This window comes from Geotrypetes seraphini, chromosome 1 (genome assembly GCF_902459505.1).
Source record: "Geotrypetes seraphini chromosome 1, aGeoSer1.1, whole genome shotgun sequence".
NCBI lineage: Eukaryota > Metazoa > Chordata > Amphibia > Gymnophiona > Dermophiidae > Geotrypetes > Geotrypetes seraphini.
In genome coordinates this window covers 83812005-83830520 of record NC_047084.1, presented here as the reverse complement: position 1 = coordinate 83830520, position 18516 = coordinate 83812005, and the positions used below count along the sequence as shown (strand labels likewise).

The 18516-nt window shown below is 42.7% G+C and overlaps 1 protein-coding gene and 1 long non-coding RNA gene across 4 annotated transcripts in view; one reads left to right on the top strand and one right to left on the bottom strand.

Annotated features, from left to right (window-relative positions):
- DCC (DCC netrin 1 receptor) overlaps window positions 1-18516 on the top strand; it is a 906493-nt gene that overhangs the window by 267217 nt on the left and 620760 nt on the right. For all 3 annotated transcript variants that reach the window (XM_033934276.1, XM_033934287.1, XM_033934268.1), the window contains exon 5: window positions 13747-13901. In XM_033934276.1, coding sequence (XP_033790167.1) covers window positions 13747-13901 — 155 coding nt within the window. The remainder of the gene's footprint in view (window positions 1-13746; window positions 13902-18516) is intronic.
- Window positions 1832-7623, bottom strand: LOC117355564. The gene is made up of 4 exons (XR_004538400.1): window positions 7556-7623; window positions 7307-7432; window positions 6053-6177; window positions 1832-1958 (listed from the first exon to the last, which is right to left on the bottom strand). It is a non-coding gene; the product is annotated as an uncharacterized LOC117355564 (long non-coding RNA).

Genomic DNA, 18516 nt, shown 5'->3' with positions numbered 1-18516 from the left:
GAGGGGATGCTATGATTGGTTAATGATGAGCTGTTAAGCGTATATTATGCAAATATAAGGGCCTCAATAATTTTGGTGGCAGGGGTATTACTATGGAACTATTTGACAGGACCACTTAGATTACTTTCAGATGTCCATAAATTTAAAGTATTGAAAAGAACCATGGTTGTAGAGGCTATTGAATGATTATTATATTATCTGGGATTGTTTAGATGAATATGTGTTGACTGTTAATGTATTGATATACTAGTCTTTAAGACCGTTACATTAACGGGTGCTAGAATAGATGTGTGTGTCTGTCTTTCTTTCTTTCTTTCTCTCTCCTTGGCCACTGTTTGTGTCTTTTTTTATTTGTCTCTCTCTTCTTGGATGCTGTCTGTCTTCCATTCTGTCTGTCTCTCTGGCCCCCAGTCTATCTGTCATTCTTTCTGTGTCTCTCCCTAGCCCCCTGCCTGCCTATATTTCTCTGTTGTGCCATGCCTGCCTGCTCCGTGGCCCCCTTCTGTTCCCCCCCCTCCCAGAGCAAAGCATGATTGCTGTCTGGCCCCCAGCACACCCCTCCCCCAAAGCAGCCCCCTTTCCCTTTCTCCCTGGCCCCCTGTTGTGTCATAGCTGCCTGCTCCATGGCCCCCTTTTGTTCCCCACCTCCCAGAGCAAAGCTTGATTGTTGTATGCCCCAGCACACCCCTCCCTCCAAAGCAGCCCCCTTTCCCTCTCTCCCTGGCCCCCTGTTGTGCCATGCCTGCCTGCTCTGTGGCCCCCTTCTGTCTCGGGGAGAGGGAGAATTAGAAGTCCTTGAGCATGCACAGATGCATGATCGAGGCTGGCAGAAGCAAGAAGATCTTCTAGCGGCACTGGCACATCCTGTGGGCTGCGTGCCGGTGCCAGACGAGGGGGGGTAAGTTTAAGTTGTTCGGGCGGGGGGGGGTGCCGGTTTGCGCGGTGGGGGGGGTGCCGGTTTGCGTGGAGGGGGCTCTTTGCAAGTGGGGGGGGGAGCAGCGCCGCTGGCCTCGGGGGTGGGGGTGGGAACATATCAAATCGAGTTTCCATTATTTCCTATGAGGATACTCGCTTTGATATACGAGTATTTTGGTTTACGAGCATGCTTCTGGAACGAATTATGCTCGTAAACCAAGGTTCCACTGTATTTCCCTTCCCTTCATCACAACAGACTATCATCCGTGCTTGTCTCTTATTTTGTAGACTTGAATTTTGCTGATCTATGTTCAGGAAACAATGTAGGGAAAATAATAATGGGGACCTTTTACTAAGGCATGCTAATCGATTTAGCGCACTTTAAAGATTAGCGCACGCTAAATGCTAAGGCGCCCATATAGTAAAAGGACCCCAGTAATAATAATGGCAGTTCAAAAAACAGCAAGAAGTTATTTCTAACAACTTCCTTTCTATCCAGCTTTAAAAACTGTTTAACCTGATCTCTTATGTTGTGATTGGTTTTTTTTTTCTTCTTCTAAAGTAAACCCATAATAGTAAAAAGCCTGCTCGGAGAGTGGGAAATGAGCAGCCAAAGTCAAGTACAGGTCAGAAATCTCTACTTTTATAGCGTAATCTACAAAAGCTTAGTTGTGGATGCCCCAGTCTCTGATGTCTGGGGAAAAAAAAAGTCTGACCTTTTGCCTTGCCCCCATGGTCTGCTGCATTTGAAGACCATAACCCATGGTAGTATTATGATACGAGTCATCGTACACCAGGGAAGCAAGTACATTTAGAATCCCTCGAAGAATACTTAACAGTTGGTTTGCTACATTTGAGTAAAGCCTTGGAGCTCAATTTTTAATATCGCTTTACAAGGAAAGGAATAAAAACATTTTTGGAAATGAAGCTCATAAAGTTTAATCTTTTAAAGCCAGACAGTAAAATTGTCTTTATGGTGGATTGCTTTCTTGTTGGTGCTGAAGCTTTGGCTCATTGCCCAGAGTTCTTTAGTGGCAGAACACCTAAAAATATGAAAAAAATATTAAAAATGATCAAATATCATTAAGTTCTTGTTTGACAATTATATTCATATCGACTTCACTGTTTTCACAGTACAATGTTAGGGTGCCTTACAGAAAGGTCGTAAAGGTTCTGGGTCACTAAAGTTCTTTTGAGATTTATTATATGAAGTGTTATATTCAAAACCCTTAAATATTAAATGCAATTGACAAAATATAATGAAAAGTGATGGGACTGCCTTCATTGTGGCATAGACTATTTCAGAAGGACTAGAATTTCTACATAAAACCATCAATACACTAAAAATATTTTATTAGTTCAATTTAATTCATGAGAACCTAAGAACTGCTCCACTGTTACCACCAGTGGCCAGTCTAGGTCAAAAAGTAGAAAGATTTCATGCAGAAACCAGAGTGGAATTATCCATTTCAAATGTTCCTGTCTGGCTTTTAAGAGCATTCACGGCATCCTTCCTCCCCTAATCTCACTATCCTTTAACTCCTCGAGTCCTGACTCCACCAGACCCGCCCAAAGATATAAGCTATCCTTCCCCTCTCTACGCGGTATTCTCTATGCAGGTAAACTGGGAAAATCAAGTTTATCAAGTTTATTCATGTATTTGATTAAACGCTTATCCTAAGATACTAAGCGTTGTACAATAATAATTAAAAACTTTTACAGACATACAAAAAAGTCAGACAATTTTAACGTACTTAACTATTAAAACCACGGGGATACAATAGAAAAGGGAGGAGAACTACAATATTTATCGAGAAAAGATACATAAAAGGGAAGTACATTAGGGTAGGGAAAGGTTAAAAAAATTGCTGGACTAAATCAAATTGTCAATTAAAGGCATCTTTAAAAAGAAAACATTTTAAACTACTTTTAAACTTCTGTATATATATATATATATATATATATATATATATTTTTTTTTTTTTTTGTTCGGATCTTATATATATAGGAAGAGAATTCCAAATCACAGGGGCAGTCACCGAAAAGATTGAGGTACGGCGAGTACCTATTATCCTTAGGGATAGGACATTAAGAGTGTGTTGAGAAGTGGATCTAAGGGCTCTGGGGGGATCATATGGAATTAAAAGTCTGTCAATGAATGCTGGGGATTGTGTTTGTATTGTTTTGAAAGTTAAAAGGGCAATTTTATATGTTATCCTGTATATGACTGGTAACCAATGAGCTTTTTGTAGTAATGGAGTGACATGATCGTATTTTTTAGAACCAGATATGTTTAATAGCTGTGTTTTGGATTAATTGTAGACGTTTTATTTCTTTTAAATTTATCCCTTTAAGTAGAGAGTTACAATAGTCCATTTTGGATATTACAAGGGAATGGATTAATACTGTAAGGGATTTGGCATCAAGAAGGGGAACCAGAGATCTGACCATTCTTAATTTATAAAAACAGTTTTTAACTAAAGCACTGATTTGTGGGCGAAATGTAAGTTTATTGTCAATTAGTACCCCTAATATTTTAATAGTAGTAGTTGGTTTAAGTGGAATATTATCAATTGAAATTGGAGCAGTTAAATATAAGCCTTCTTTCCATGAAAATAACATGATATTAGTTTTAGTAATGCTTAATGAAAGCATATTATTCAGCCAATCATGAATGGTGGATAGCTTTTGGTTAATAAGAGCAATATCATCCTGACTTGCAGGGCCTATATTATGCAGAAGTTGAAGGTCATCAGCGTAAGCATAAGCTGTAAATCCAATTGATTGACAAAGAGTCAAGAGGGGGGCCAGATAGATGTTAAACAATAAAGGAGATAGTATAGAACCCTGTGGAACACCGAAGTTAGTGTGATATGGCTTTGAAGTCGACTTATTAAAGTGGACTGTAGAAGATCTGTCAGAAAAATCTCTTCTCTTCAAAATCACAGGTCTCTGGAACGACCTTACTATCCCGTTGCGGAACCTGGGCTCTCTCCAACTATTCCACAAGCAACTGAAAACTTGGCTCTTCTCTAACATGTAATTCTATTTTCCCCCTTACTCTTCCATTCTATATATAAGCTCATGTAAATCTTTTCCTTTCTCTTCTTATATTTTAAGTTCTTGTAAACCGTGCCGAGCTCCAATTCCGTAGAGAGGATGCAGTATATAAACTTAAGGTTTAGTTTAGTTTAGATAAGAATGATGTGCACTAAAAAATGTCCTCCAATTCGTCTGATGGTATGAAGATCTTTATTGTTCAAACATCAAAATGACACTTTCAATGACTCAATGACTCATTGAAAGTGTCATTTTGATGTTTGAACAATAAAGATCTTCATACTACCAGACGAACTGGAGGACATTTTTTAGTGCACATCATTCTTATCTGGACAATTCCACTCAGGTTTTTGCATATTTGTACTTGTGGTGTTGTTTTTTCCCCTGTTTCTTTCTTCGAAAGATTTCATGCTACATAACCATAGAGATAAGTAGTATTTTCTCCAGGTCCACCATTACAGTGGTTTATGGATTTTTTTTTTTTCCTCCAGGAATTTGTCCAAACTTTTCTAACCCAGCTACATTGACTGTTTTTACCACTTTCTCCAGCAGTGAATTCCTGAGCTTAAATTCATGTCGAGTGAAATAAATATTATTGCCTATTTGTTTTAAATGTGCTACTATGTAACTTAAAGGAGTGTCCCCCCCAGTGTTTGTAATAGCACCCGACTTTTTGAAACAGTGAATAACACTATGTAATATGATTTTTGTTCTTGGACAATAAGGGGCAGATTCTGTATAGGACACTGGTCTCAGCCACCGTTTAAGAGGTGGCTGAGAATCGCATACCAGCATCCTATATAGACTCGTGTCTGCCCTAACGGAAAGACACCTAACCCCACTGATTTTCTAACCGGCGCCCATGTCAAGAGCACCAGTTACAGAATCATGGTTACAGGGATCCCTAAAGAGCACGTTGCCTTACTTATTATTATTTTGCACTAAAGTCATGCACAGTGATGGGACGGTGGGTTCGGCTATAGGAGCCATGGCTCTTGGTCGGATTACACAAATCTGAGTGTATGTGAAAATTGTATTACTTATTTCAACACCTATATTTAAGACTCATATTTGACTTTCATATATTGAGAAGTCTTGGTTCTAGTTACACTTTTGTTATTGCTTTTGACCTCTCTATTTTGTATACTTTGATAGCATTTACCTCACTACTTATTATCTCTGACTTAGTCTACAGGGATCCCTTGCCATCAGCTGATCGCGGCAAGGGAATCTCCGATCAGCTGAGCCGACAGGTCTCCTCGAAGCTGTGGCTTCATGGAAGCCTGTCAACTCAGCTGATCAGGGGAAAATACTCCTGCCACGATTAGCTGAGCGGTTGCGGCAGGGGACCCCCCCCCCGACACGTTCAGTGAAATCAGCAGGAGGGATGCCCACTCACTCCTACCACCAACCCCCTTAAGCCCCCCCAACAAGCAGTCTGGCAGGAGGGATGTCCACTCCCTCATGTCACCCCCTGGAACCTCCAACACCCCCTGAAACTTAACACCCCCGATATCCCTCACTCCCGTACCTGTTAAAAGAAAGTCCAGCCGGAGGGCTGCTTACTCCCTCAGGCCAGCAGACCCGCCACTCTAAAATGGCGAGTCTCCCCCTTCCCATTGTATTTTGAGATACACCAGGGAGGGCCTGATTGGCTCAGATGCCTAAGGCCCCTCCCATAGGTGGGGCCTTAAGAACCTGGGTCAATCGGAGTCATAGGCCTCCTTCCCTGTGCATGTTGGGATGCACTGGAAGTAGCCTAAGACTCCAATTGGCCGGATACCTAAGGCCACTCCCATGCTTTCACTCTTTAAGCCTAGACATCAAAAGTTAGGCATTGGACTTCGTGAGAGTAGGATCTGTGATTAAGTTGCTGAGGTTTCTTTGTTTCTCTCATTAGCTACACCATTGATATTGTAAACTAGACTTACAACATCTGCCTTACTTTCTGACTTGCTGCTCTGTTCTGAGGACAGCTGCTTTCTCTCTGGGGGGAGTGGATATGGGAAGCTCAAAGCAATGTGGCACCAGGGTGATGGATGAAGTAATGTCTGAATATGTGATTGCAGATGCATACTTGCCAATTCAATGTTTGGAGGGTCCACCATGCAGAAGTAGCAGGTGCTTGCGTGGTCAGTTGGGTTTCTGCCAAATTCTTGGTATAGCAAACTTCATGGCCTTCTTTTCCCCCCCTGGTCCATCCTTTAGAAGAACAAAATGAAATTGTTGTAATGAAAGCAATAAATGCATTTCACCTATGACTAATGTATATAAGATTCTCGCAACACTTCTGTACTGTGTGCAAATTCATCACAGCTCTAGAAGGAGACTAATCTTCCCTGTTGTCAAGTCTGCTTTACAATTTATGAAGCCCTGGACAACATGATCCTTGGAGTCCTGGTTCTCTCTTCCCTAGGTACCTATTTCTCAACTTCATATTTCCTATCTCTTAGTACCCCCAATCTCTCTTCCTTAGGGTTATCAGACGTCTGGATTTTCCTGGATATGTCCTCCTTTTGAGGACATGTGCGGGAGTCTGGACGGCTCTTCAAAACCCGGGTTTTGAAAGCTGTATCGGGCAGGGAGGAATTCCACGCATGGGCGGACTTACTCCCTGCCCGACAAGAACAGAAAACAGGGGGGGGTGGGGCTAGGGCAGGCTTGGGGGCGGGGATGGGCAGAACTAGGCGGGCCTGGGAGAGGGGTTAGGGGGTACAGATTTTCCGAAAGGAAAATCTGGCAACCCTACTCTTCCCCATCAATTTTTAACCCAGTCCCCCATCTCCTCCACCCACCTACTGCAATGTTTTTCCCACCTGTAAACTCATTTAATATCCAAGCTTCAACTCCCCACCTCAATACCCTATCCCCAGGTTCCTATCTATGTCTCTCTCTAGCTTCTCACACTCATCCTTTTTCTGACATTCCCACTCATTCTCTCAGTCCCTCTCAATTGCTCACTCTGTTAGTCCCTCTCAATTGCTCACTCTGTTAGTCCCTGCTCTTTCCTTACTCATAGCGACTCCCAATATCCATCCGCCTTCTTCTTTATTCCCACGTACCCACTGATGTCCAAAGATATTTCTCCTCACTCACCTTGCTCTCACTTTGCTCACTCTCCAAGCAGAGTACAAGGTGCAAAATAAATTATTTACAGATTATAATGCACAGGAATTCAAGCAATCTTGAGATAAGTATGCACAGTACCGTAGCAAGGGTGAGTTGCGCCCGGAGCTTTGGCGCCCATCTCCCACCCTCCTCTCCACCCCACCTCTTCTTCCCAACCCCCCCCCCACACCGTGAGTGTGCACCCCCTTCCCTTCCCCCATACCTTTTGAATTTTCCAGGTGCGAGCAACCTCTCAAACTCGTCTGTTCCTCTGATGTGTCTTCCTAGGCGCGGGGCCCAGAAATGATGTAATTGAGAGGCAACACTGACACGAGCAGCATTAGGATCTCTAAGAGAGAAGAAAGGAGAGTAGATGACATGGATGGACTGGATAGACCATATGGTCTTTATCTGCCTTCATTTTTTTAATGCTAATGTTTCACCGCTCAAAGGCAGCTAGAAAGAAAAGCACCCTCTCGCCTGTCATTTGGGCACAGCTAAGGGTATATGCTAGCAATCAACAGCAGCATTGTCTCTCTTTCCTGTCCTGTATCTGTGCGTGTGTACTTTACAAGCCATGCCAACAATTTCATAAGCTACTTCCTGCTCTCGTCATCCCACAAGTAAGAAGTTGCCTGAAGGTTCACTTAGACTGTTTTGTTCAGCAGTTCTGTGTTGTGCATCTGTGCTGGGACATGACAGCAACACATACATTTATGGCTGCCCCATGGGAGAGATAACGGATGCATTTTGCAGCACCTTCAAAACTTTGTCACAGTGCCAGTGTTGCTGATAGCAGAAGTGGGCCTTTTGCTCAGGACTGCGAGTATCTATACATCCTGTGGCAAACAGGTCTTGGAACAGCTGCCCCTTTCGCCTGTAGATAAACATAGCCTCCCTGCTTTTGGTACATTTCCCACTCTCATATCTGCCTTATGCCAGTAACATGGTAGGATTTATTTCTTCAAAAAACAAACATTGAGATAAATTTCACAGTCACACTAAATCCTCTATAATAAAACCCTGCCACCATGCTGTGTGCCTCCATGCCAAATTTGATTTCCGTCACATGGGGCGGCTTGCGGCACGTGCAGCGATTTGAGAGGCGGTGGTGGTTTGACTCCTGCACTGCCGCTGCCGGGACGCCTCTTCTCACTCCCGGACCAGCAAACGCAGCAGCCACAGGGCGTTTGCTAGGCTGGCCCACTTCGATAATGCGAGGTGGGCTGGCCTAGCAAAAGCCCCGAGGCTGCCCGGGCTAGTGGATACTGGACAGGGGGAGCAGTGAAAGGAGAAGGGGTACTATTGGACAGGAGGATCAGGTAAGGGGTGCTGCTGGACAGGGGGGAGGTAAAATGAAGGGAGAAGGGCTGCTGCTGGACAGAGGGAGCAGGGAAAGGGTGCTGCTTGACAGGGGGAAGTAAAACAAAGGGAGAAGGGCTGCTGCTGGACAGAGGGAGCAGGGAAGGGGTGCTGCTGGACACGGGGGAGGTAAAAGGAAGGGAGAAGGGCCACTGCTGGACAGGGGGAGCCTGCAAGGGGTGGTGGTGTACAGCCGAGGAAAGAAAGAGAAAGAAAGGCAGACAGATAGCGGCCAAGGAGAGAGAGAGAAAGAAAGAAAGACAGACAGACAGACAGAAAGCGGCCAAGGAGAGAGAGAATGAAAGACAGACACACACATCTATTCTAGCACCCGTTAATGTGATGAGCTTAAAGACTAGTAATATTATAATAGGTCACATGGAGTGCCTGCTTACTCGTGCTTCTTGAAATCACTAGTTAAAGTAGAGAAAAAAGCCTCCAAAGCATTAACTGCAGCAACCAGGCCCTCATGGTAATTTGGTCAGTGCTTGGCCTGTCTCTGTTCCCCTGATGCAGCCGTTTGCCTCGGCGAAACAAGGATCCTTGTTTAGAGTTGAAGGAGCTTTTTTGGGGATCAATACTGAAGCCGGGGTGTCATCTGAATATTATCAGACTTTAAGAGACATCTTCAAAGTAGGTCAGATAAGTGACTGGCATGCACGCGTGGTTGGCATCTGTCTTATCTCTGTGGTTTATTGAAAACGTTAAAAGTCCAATGTAGAGGGGTTTTTTTTGCCTATGATAAGAATTTGGCAGTTATATCTTACTACATATAGATTGCTGCAGTTAGGGCTCCGTTTACTAAGGTGCGTTAGGGCTTTAATGCGCGGAATAGCGCACGCTAAATTGCCGTGTGCACTAGACCTTAACGCCAGCATTGAGCTGGCGTTATTCTAGAAGCGTACTGCGCGGTTTACTGCGCGGTAATTTTGTGCGTGCGCTAAAAACGCTAGCGCACCTTAGTAAAAGGAGCCCTTAATGTTTTTGAGGCTTTTTTTTCTCCACTTCAACTAGTGATTTCAAGAACCACAAGTACGCAGGCCCTCTGTGTGACCTATTATAATATTATTTAGTGTGACTGAGAATTTATTTCTTAAAATAGATGTCATCAGTTGTGCATAGGAGCTTCTCCTGGTAAATACATTTTTTGACACACTAAGCTTACTGATCAACCAGTTTGCGACCCTGACCCGATTCACTAACCTTCTACCCGATCTAATCTAATCTAATCTAATCCTTAGGTTTGTATACCGCATCATCTCCACGTTCGTAGAGCTCAACACGGTTTACAGTAGGAGAAATAGGAAGGAACTACAACAGAGGGTTAGAGGTAGAAGTGTGAAGAAAATTTAGAGGACTTGGGATGCCAAGATATAAGAATTTCCTTGATTCCTAAGTTGGAGGGAGACTTACATTTTTTGAGAAAAGCCAGGTTTTCAGATGTTTGCGGAAAACTTGAAGAGAGCTCAAGTTCCGAAGAGGGGAGATAAGGTTGTTCCAGAGCTCAGTGATTTTGAAGTGGAGGGAGGTCCCTAGCTTTCCTGTGTGGAAAATGCCTTTTAGCGAGGGGAAGGATAGTTTTAATTTGTGGGAGGATCTGGTGGTATTAGGGTTTGAGGAATTCCAAGAAAGAGGGATAAAGGGAGGGAGGATACCATATAGGATTTTGAAAGTAAAACAGGCGCATTTATAGTGGACCCTGGCGATTATCGGAAGCCAGTAGAGCTTGGCCAGGAGAGGGGAGACATGGTCAAATTTACTTTTAGCGAAGATGAGCTTGGCCGCGGCATTCTGAATCCGTTGGAGTCTGTGGAGGTTTTTCTTAGTTAGGCTTAAGTAGATAGAGTTGCAATAGTCCAATCTGGAGAGGATGATGGATTGGACAAGGAGGGTAAAATGTTTTTGATGGGAGCAGGATCTAACTTTCCTCAGCATGTGAAGGCTGAAAAAGCATTTTTTTTTACCAAGGATTGGAGGTGGTCATTGAAGGACAATGTGGAATCAATGATGATGCCCAAGACCTTGCTCGAAAACTCAAGCTGCAGAGAGGAGCCAGAAGGTAGTGGGATGGAGGTGGGTAGGTGATCTAGTTTTGGACCGAGCCAAAGAAGTCTTGTTTTGGACTCATTCAATTTCATTTGCACAGTGTGGGCCCAGGATTTTAGGTTCTTTATACAAGAGGATATGTTCTTAGACAGGTCGGTGAGGTTCGAATCGGTCTCGAAGAGGACGAGGATGTCGTCTGCATAAGTGTAAATTGTTTCAAGAGGGGATAGGTGGAGGAGTTTTAGGGAGGACATATAGATGTTGAAAAGGATAGGGGATAGTGGAGAGCCTTGCGGGACTCCACAATTCGGTTTCCAGGGGGAGGATGAGGTGCCATTCATGTTAACATTGTAAGAACGAGAGCGGAGGAATTTAGAGAACCAACCTAGGACTGTGGAGTTCATACCTATCTCAGAGAGTTGGTAAATAAGAATATCATGGTGAACAACATCGAAAGCAGCGGAAAGGTCAAATTGTAGTAGGATGGCAAACTTGTTTCGAGAGTGAAGTTGTTGAACCCTTGAATCTAATCCGCACTCGATCCAATCCGCACATGCAAATGTGGGGAAATGGCATACAAATTAGGAAGGCAGCGATTCACTAAAGCAGGGGTGTCAAACTCAATAACTTTAAGGGGCTGAAATCCAAAACACAGGCTAAGTAGTGGGCCAGACCCCGCCTAATCTCCGCCCCAGACCCCGCCCCCCATAATAATACTAATTATAACACCACTTTTCCATTCATTTTTCATATATACACACACAATATAATCATAGAAACACTTAATGGTAATGGTTAACCACAAAATTAAACTACACAAAACACACTGTATGCTTCTCAACATTCATTCCTACCAGAACACAGATAACCCCTATGCAAATATGGGACCAAAAACTAAAAGCACTAAGATTCAAGATTCTGTATGCAGTACAACTCCCAGAGAAAAAGAAATAAATGTATTTCTTCCTGAGCAGTGCAAAAGATAGACAGGAGATTAAAATTCTCAAAACTGACACAATTCAAACTTGAAAATAAAACCATTCCCCCTACCTGTGTTGTCTCCCTCCCTCCATGCTGTGCCTCCCTCCAGCGTGTGTCTAACCTTCTGGCTGACTCCATCCTGGCCGTTTCATGCGGTCCGATGCCCCCAGGTGTCATCTTGTGGCTGGCTCCCTCCTCCTCACAGCCATTGTGTGCACGGAGTCGTGTGCATTGGCTCCTTGTGCGTCCTACACCTGAACCGGAAGCCTTCTCTCTGACATCACAACGCCAGAGGGAATGCTTCTGGATGAGGTGTGGACGCGCAAGGAGCCGCTGCACGCTGCTCCATGCACACCATGGCTGTGAGGAGGAAGGAGCCGGCCACAAGGAAAAACTGGGGGCATTGGACCGTGGGCCGCATAAAACGACCAGGCGGGCCGGATTTGCCCTGCGGGCCTTGAGTTTGACACCTGTTTACTAAAGAGAAGAAGGAACACCGACTGGGCTTTCCAATCCAAAAAGGAGCAACTGCTGAGGACCAGTTGCTCACATCCTTGCCAGCTGTCCTGCTCCCTGCAGCCCTGAAGCCATCAAAATAAAAAACTTCTCCCTTGTGCAAAAGGCTCTCTGCCACCCTGCCTCTCTGCGAGCCCGTGTTTTTAACCTGCGGTTTTTACCCATGGGTTTACAGTGGGTCTGCACTATGGCGTTTCCAGTCTGGCGGCAAAGCATGTTCTGTTCCCTTGCGCATGCAAGGATCGCATCTCCGGGCAGAGAGGATGTTCTGCGCATGCATCTGGATCGCTCTGCAGCGATCTGTGGGATCTCTTGTGGGCATGTGTCCGATCAGATCATTTGCATGGGGACTCTTTAGTGAATTGGCCGCCAGGCAAGACTCGGACACGGATCGCCCACAAATCGGATCGGAAAGGTGAGTTTAGTGAATCTAAACCACAGACAGCAGAACAAACCATTAATACCACTTTATCTCAGGTTTATCTAGATAAGGGCTGAAATTATCTGGATAAATATGCTATGCAGGCACCATCTGCTGACAAATGCATAACTTATCTTGATTATTGGGTCATTTATTTTCTAGATACTGGCTTCACACATTTATTTTCATTTTTTAATACATATTAAAATTTTAACATGCTCAGATCATTAATATTGCAAAGTGGCTTACATGAACAATTAAGAAGTGTAGTAGAGGTGGAATCGTAAGTAATGCAGTGGAAAGGAAGAAAGAAAAAAAATGAATTTTATATGTATGAAATTCCATGTTTACCTAATGGGCATGGTTTTGCATCATAGGACTGTGTGAGACGTTCAAAAAAGTACCTAATTTGAGCTTAATTTTTAAAGAAGATAGACTGCCAGAGGCAGGTGTAAGAGGGTGTGCGTGTTGTTTTACAAAATGTGCACGCACACCGCGCTTCTGCCTCTGTCAGAAGCTGTGTCTCATGACTGTCTACACTTGGCGTGCATACAAATATGTACCATATTTTTAACACACCTACTGATACTGCCACATGATTTTATGAAAATACCTTATCATTTATTGTCCCTTGATACTTAAATTTTGGAGATCCATATGGGATCAAGTGAACAACATATTGGAAAATCCAGTGGCATTAACATATGACACCATTTTATTTGGTACATTGATGAGAGCTAAAAGCCAAATATCTAATAGAAATAACAAACTTCTATGTACAATGACAGGGATTGCCATACAGCTCATTTTAAGGAATTGGAAGAATTGGGATCAATTAAGTTACAATTTTGGGTGGGAATCGCTGTGTTACATTTTAAAAATGGAACGTTTCATGGCTATACAGCAAGGGCGTTACAGAAAGTTTATGGATGTTTGGGAGCCATTGGCAAAATTTTGTAAGGAAGAATAACTGATTTTATTTTATAGGCTTGTAAACATATACATCCAGGGTGGGGGAAGGGAGTTGCATTGGAACTTGATTCAGGGTATGTTAATGTCTGAAAGTTTATTGTGCTTTTCTTGCAATATTTTATGTATATGAATTACTTATTGCACAATTGTAGTTTGAAAATCTAATAAAGATATGTATATATAAAAAAAAGAAAATGCCTTATCTACATGTATAAAAAAAGAAGCTTTTTTAAACACGAACAAACTTTTATTAAATTATCCCAATGCGCGTAATTAATATGTCCATTTTTAATGTGATTTGCTAAATGCAATGTTCTCCCAGACTTGTTCCTTTCAATTTCACTTGCATTTTATTGTCTTTTCAGTTCCTCCCAGGTATTTGAACCATCCTTCCAACCTTTATGCCTGTGAGAGCATGGATATTGAGTTTGAATGTGCTGTCTCTGGGAAGCCTGCTCCAACAGTGAAGTGGACCAAGAATGGAGAGGTTGTCATTCCTAGTGACTACTTTCAGATAGTGGTAATTATCCAGCATTTTTTTTTTTTTTTTAATTACTGCTGCAAGTGCATTACCTTGAAATTTCCTTGTTTTGCTTCTTTATATCATTCATTTGAAAAACTATTCTTTAACTATGCATGTATAATTACACATGCCTTAGGTGCATAAGGGCCAAGATGATGACACTGCTCGCTATTCTATAAAATATTATTGTAACCCTGGTCCCGCTCATCAAAGTCTTTGAGCACCGGCTAAGCTCTTTGGGATGGGTACCCGGGACTAGGTGATTACAAAACAAAATTTCTGATGTTGAGCTGGGAGCAGACTGTGGGATTTAAGATGCCTCCTATTATCCGTCTTTATACACTGTCCCCAAAAATAAGCATTCATACTCCAGGAATGCTTTAATCTAGAAGTTTTTACTGTCAGACTGCAGCAAAAGTCAAATGGCAAACAATCTGTGGGATCGCTTGTGGGCATGTGTCTGATCAAATCATTTGCATGGGGACTCTTTAGTGAATTGGCCGCCCGGCAAGACTTGGACACGGATCGCCCACAATTCGGATCAGAAAGGTGAGTTTAGTGAATCTAGGCCTTGAAATACAAAAAAAAAAAAGAGTCTTTACTGTTGGAGTTAGCTTACAGCAACTGATTAAGCGTTGATTCGCTTAAATATATCTAATAACTATTTACAGCAGTTCAATTTGTCCAACTCTCCTCCTGCCCATTCTATCTGGCAGCTCAGTTGAAGACTATAACTTGTCCTTTCATCCTCGGGACAGAAACAAAACAAAATTAAAAAAATGTATAAAGTCCCGCCGGGCTCTTTCCCAGCTGCTGGACTGGCACTGAGGCCCAGACCTTCCTGTCTGTCCTCACAGCCAAGAAAGTGTAGTTTGGACACACCTCAGGCAATTCTTTCCATTCTGCTCATGGGGTCTTCACTTGCTCATCCCCCAGCAAAGACTCTCTCGGTGTCAGGTCAAAAGCGCGCCCAGACAATTGAGCGCAGCGCGGAGGCGCGCGCCGCTCTAAATTAATGTTTTTAGGGCTCTGACGGGGGTGTGTGTGTGGGGAACCCCCCACTTTACTTAATAGACATCGCGCCGCGCGCCTTTGTCTTTCGCGCCGTTGTCTATGAACCGACTCTCTCCTCTGTTATTCCAGCAAAGGTGAAACTCTGCTTTCCTGTTACAGCGGCCTTCATTGAGGCTGCCCCACAGTTTATTCCCTTCTTTCCATGGTTCATGTGGGTGACCAAGGACTATGTGCTCAGTGATACAAACACTAATTTCCTAAATTCTCCTCCCCCCCGTGACATCTACTGTCACTCACTTACTGTAACTTAATACCATAACCAGACTGTAAAATCTTTCAACAAGTCAATTTACTGGGTTTGCCACTTCCCCTGGCACCAATCACTCCTCCCCCCTCCTGTCAGACTATGGCCTAAACAAACTTAAGTCCTTTCATTTTAAAGACACCCTTACTCTTTAATCTCTGTTCTTTTTGACAATTCATTTTGTTTCGCGGAACTACTTTGGAAAATCAAAACGCTTCTTTTGAAACGAGCCCTACCCAAATGTACTTCCCTTATCCACTTACTTCCTTTTATTTTTTATCTCGATGTATTTAATAATTCTCCTTCCCTCATTTCCCTCTCGTTTCATGAACGTCAGTGCGTAAATGCTCCCCTCCTTTTAGCCTTAGATACAATATTACTTTTAAAATTATATTTTTATTGCTAACCATTTAGATTCTTGCATGATAAATGGTATATCCATTAGTCATCCTTTAGTACTGCTCTGGGGCTACCCCATTCACACCTCTTGTTTGACCATTTATAAATGACTATGCCATTTGAACATTCAGTGTCACCGTTGGAAAATGGCGGTTTGGATATTTTAGTAGTGGTGGACAGCAAGCAAAGTAGGCGTTGATGTAGATAACAAATCAAATTTTATTAGATAACGGTGATGTGGTAACTTAAATGATTCAACACGAATCATGTTTCAACCAAGATTAAACTGATGAATGTTGTATGAAAATGGAAGTTCATTCAATCTGTCACATGGTAAAAATGCTCTTAAAAAAAACCCCACTGAAAAAAATGGCACCAATACTGATGAAGCTGCTGGAGTGGAGGAGGAAGAGGTCTGTTCTGATCTTTTTCTGGTTTGGATATTTTTCCATACTGGTGTTCTTTCTGAGCCCATATGGACATCCAATGTAATGTAATGTAATGTAATTTATTTCTTATATACCGCTACATCCGTTAGGTTCTAAGCGGTTTACAGAAAATATACATTAAGATTAGAAATAAGAAAGGTACTTGAAAAATTCCCTTACTGTCCCGAAGGCTCACAATCTAACTAAAGTACCTGGAGGGTAATAGAGAAGTGAAAAGTAGAGTTAGAGGAAAAATAAAAATAAAATAAACATTTTAACAAGACAGCATTGATTTAAATACTTTGGAAGGTTGAAGAGAGGAGAGAAAGGAATAGAAGCAGAAGGGGGAGCCGTTGAACAGTAGAATTCTGGAGAAATTTAAATGATAGAAATAGAACAAAACAAAGACAAAAGGCAAAACAATAGATAAGATTAAAGATAAATCATAAGCTGGAAAGAAAAATAAAAAAAAACTTTGTCTTCAATCCACGGTTTTGCTTCTAAATAGCATTAAAGCTCATAGGCAGCAATCTATTTCATGGAGGGACAGAACAGCTGTGTGCTACAATTTCATATCAACTTATACAAAAGTATTGTGTAAAAGTATTCTTTTAGAGATGTTGTTTTTCTAAGCTGGAGTAAGGTGAAGATGCATCCTTGATGCAGGCATCTAGCTGAAACATGGGTTGTGTTGGGTCAATCAAAATAAAATACCTTATATCCCTGTTCTTAAGGCCGACTGTGTGGTTCCTTTGGCACTACATGCTTGCTATCCCTTTCTTGTTTGTTTAGGAATGCAACAGTGGGGAAAATATACCGTATATTTATTTATTTAATGTTCTATTTCCCAGGGGAGCTCAGAATAGTTTAAATGAATTTATTCAGGTACTCAAGCATTTTTCCATGTCTGTCCTGGTGGGCTCACAATCTACCTGGGGTAATGTGGAGAAGGGGGAATTAAGTGGCTTGCCCAGGGTCAAAAGGAACAGTGTGATGCACTGGGGAGGAACCTAAGGCCCGCATTGCACAGAAGGCCAGATGAGCAGGAGGGTCTGACTGGACACTCCTACTCCTGACTTAAAGATACGGAGTGAGGGGGCCAATGGGGATGGGGTGACGATGGAGGGTGGTCCAATGGTAGGAGGGAGTAGGCATCCCTCCTACCATCTTTTTGGAGTTCAGGTGGGTCACCGCAATTGTCGTTAGGTCATCAGGGAGGGCCGCCAATGGCGGTGGGGGATTTTTTTTTTTGGGGGGGACAGATATTTTGCATGTGTAATACATGCAAAATATCAGTGCCATTAAAAAAAAGAAAAAAAGAAAAAAACCCTGATTGAGTCGGTGAGTTTGCATGCAAATGATTTGCAATCAGACTTGATAGTGAATCAATCGCTGTTTGAAAATCAGCCAGAGAATCGACCAACAGCGATTGAGTTGAGTAGAACGGGTACAAGTGGATTAATTTTTTACTCTTTCAAAAATTACAAAGACTAGGGGACACTCGATGAAGTTACAGGGAAATACTTTCAAAACCAATAGGAGGATTTTTTTCCCCCATTCAGAGAATAGTTAAGCTCTGGAACATGTTGTCAGAAGTTGTGGTAAGAGCGGATAACGTATCTAGTTTTAAGAAAGGTTTGGACAATTTCCTGGAGGAAAAGGCCATACTCTGTTATTGAGAGAGACATGGGGGCAGCCACTGCATGGAATATTGCTACTCCTTAGGTTTTGGCCAGGTACTAGTGACCTGGATTAGCTATCGTGAGAACGGGCTACTGGGCTTGATGGACCATTGGTCTGACCCAGTAAGGCTATTCTTATATATATATATATATATGTATATGTATAAGTTCCATCTAGGCAGGCTCGTCAAACCTTCGATTATCCCTGCAGGATTACTAAGTCTAGGTTGGCTCACATCCTGCCCTAACTACTCCTCCAAAAACACCCCTTTCAGCCTCTGGGCACACAGTGAGATTTAGAGGCCTAAAAAGTCCCTGGAAATGTCTAAAAAGCCATTTCGATTATTGGCACTTGGACGACCTGTCTTTTAGATCGTCCAAGTGCCAACATGGGTAGGTTTTTAGACATATTTCACTTTCGATTATGAGCCCCCTAGTACATTTTGGTTGAAGATATACATTTTCTCCTGTGGTTCCTTCTGAGATCATTGCATAGGAGTCACCACAACCTCAGAGTATGCACACATTTCTTTAATCCTCTAGAGACTAGGGGCTCCTTTTACTAAGGGGCGCTAGCGTTTTTAGCACACGCACGAAATTACCGTGGTCTAAACCGTGCGGTACACTTCTAGAATAATGCCAGCTCAGTGCTGGCATTAAGGTCTAGCTCGTGCGGCAATTTAGCACGCGCTATTCCGCGCATTAAGGCCCTAATGCACCTTAGTAAAAGGAGCCCTAAGGGATCATTAATATAATCACAATTTTCTGATGCTTTTACTGTATTG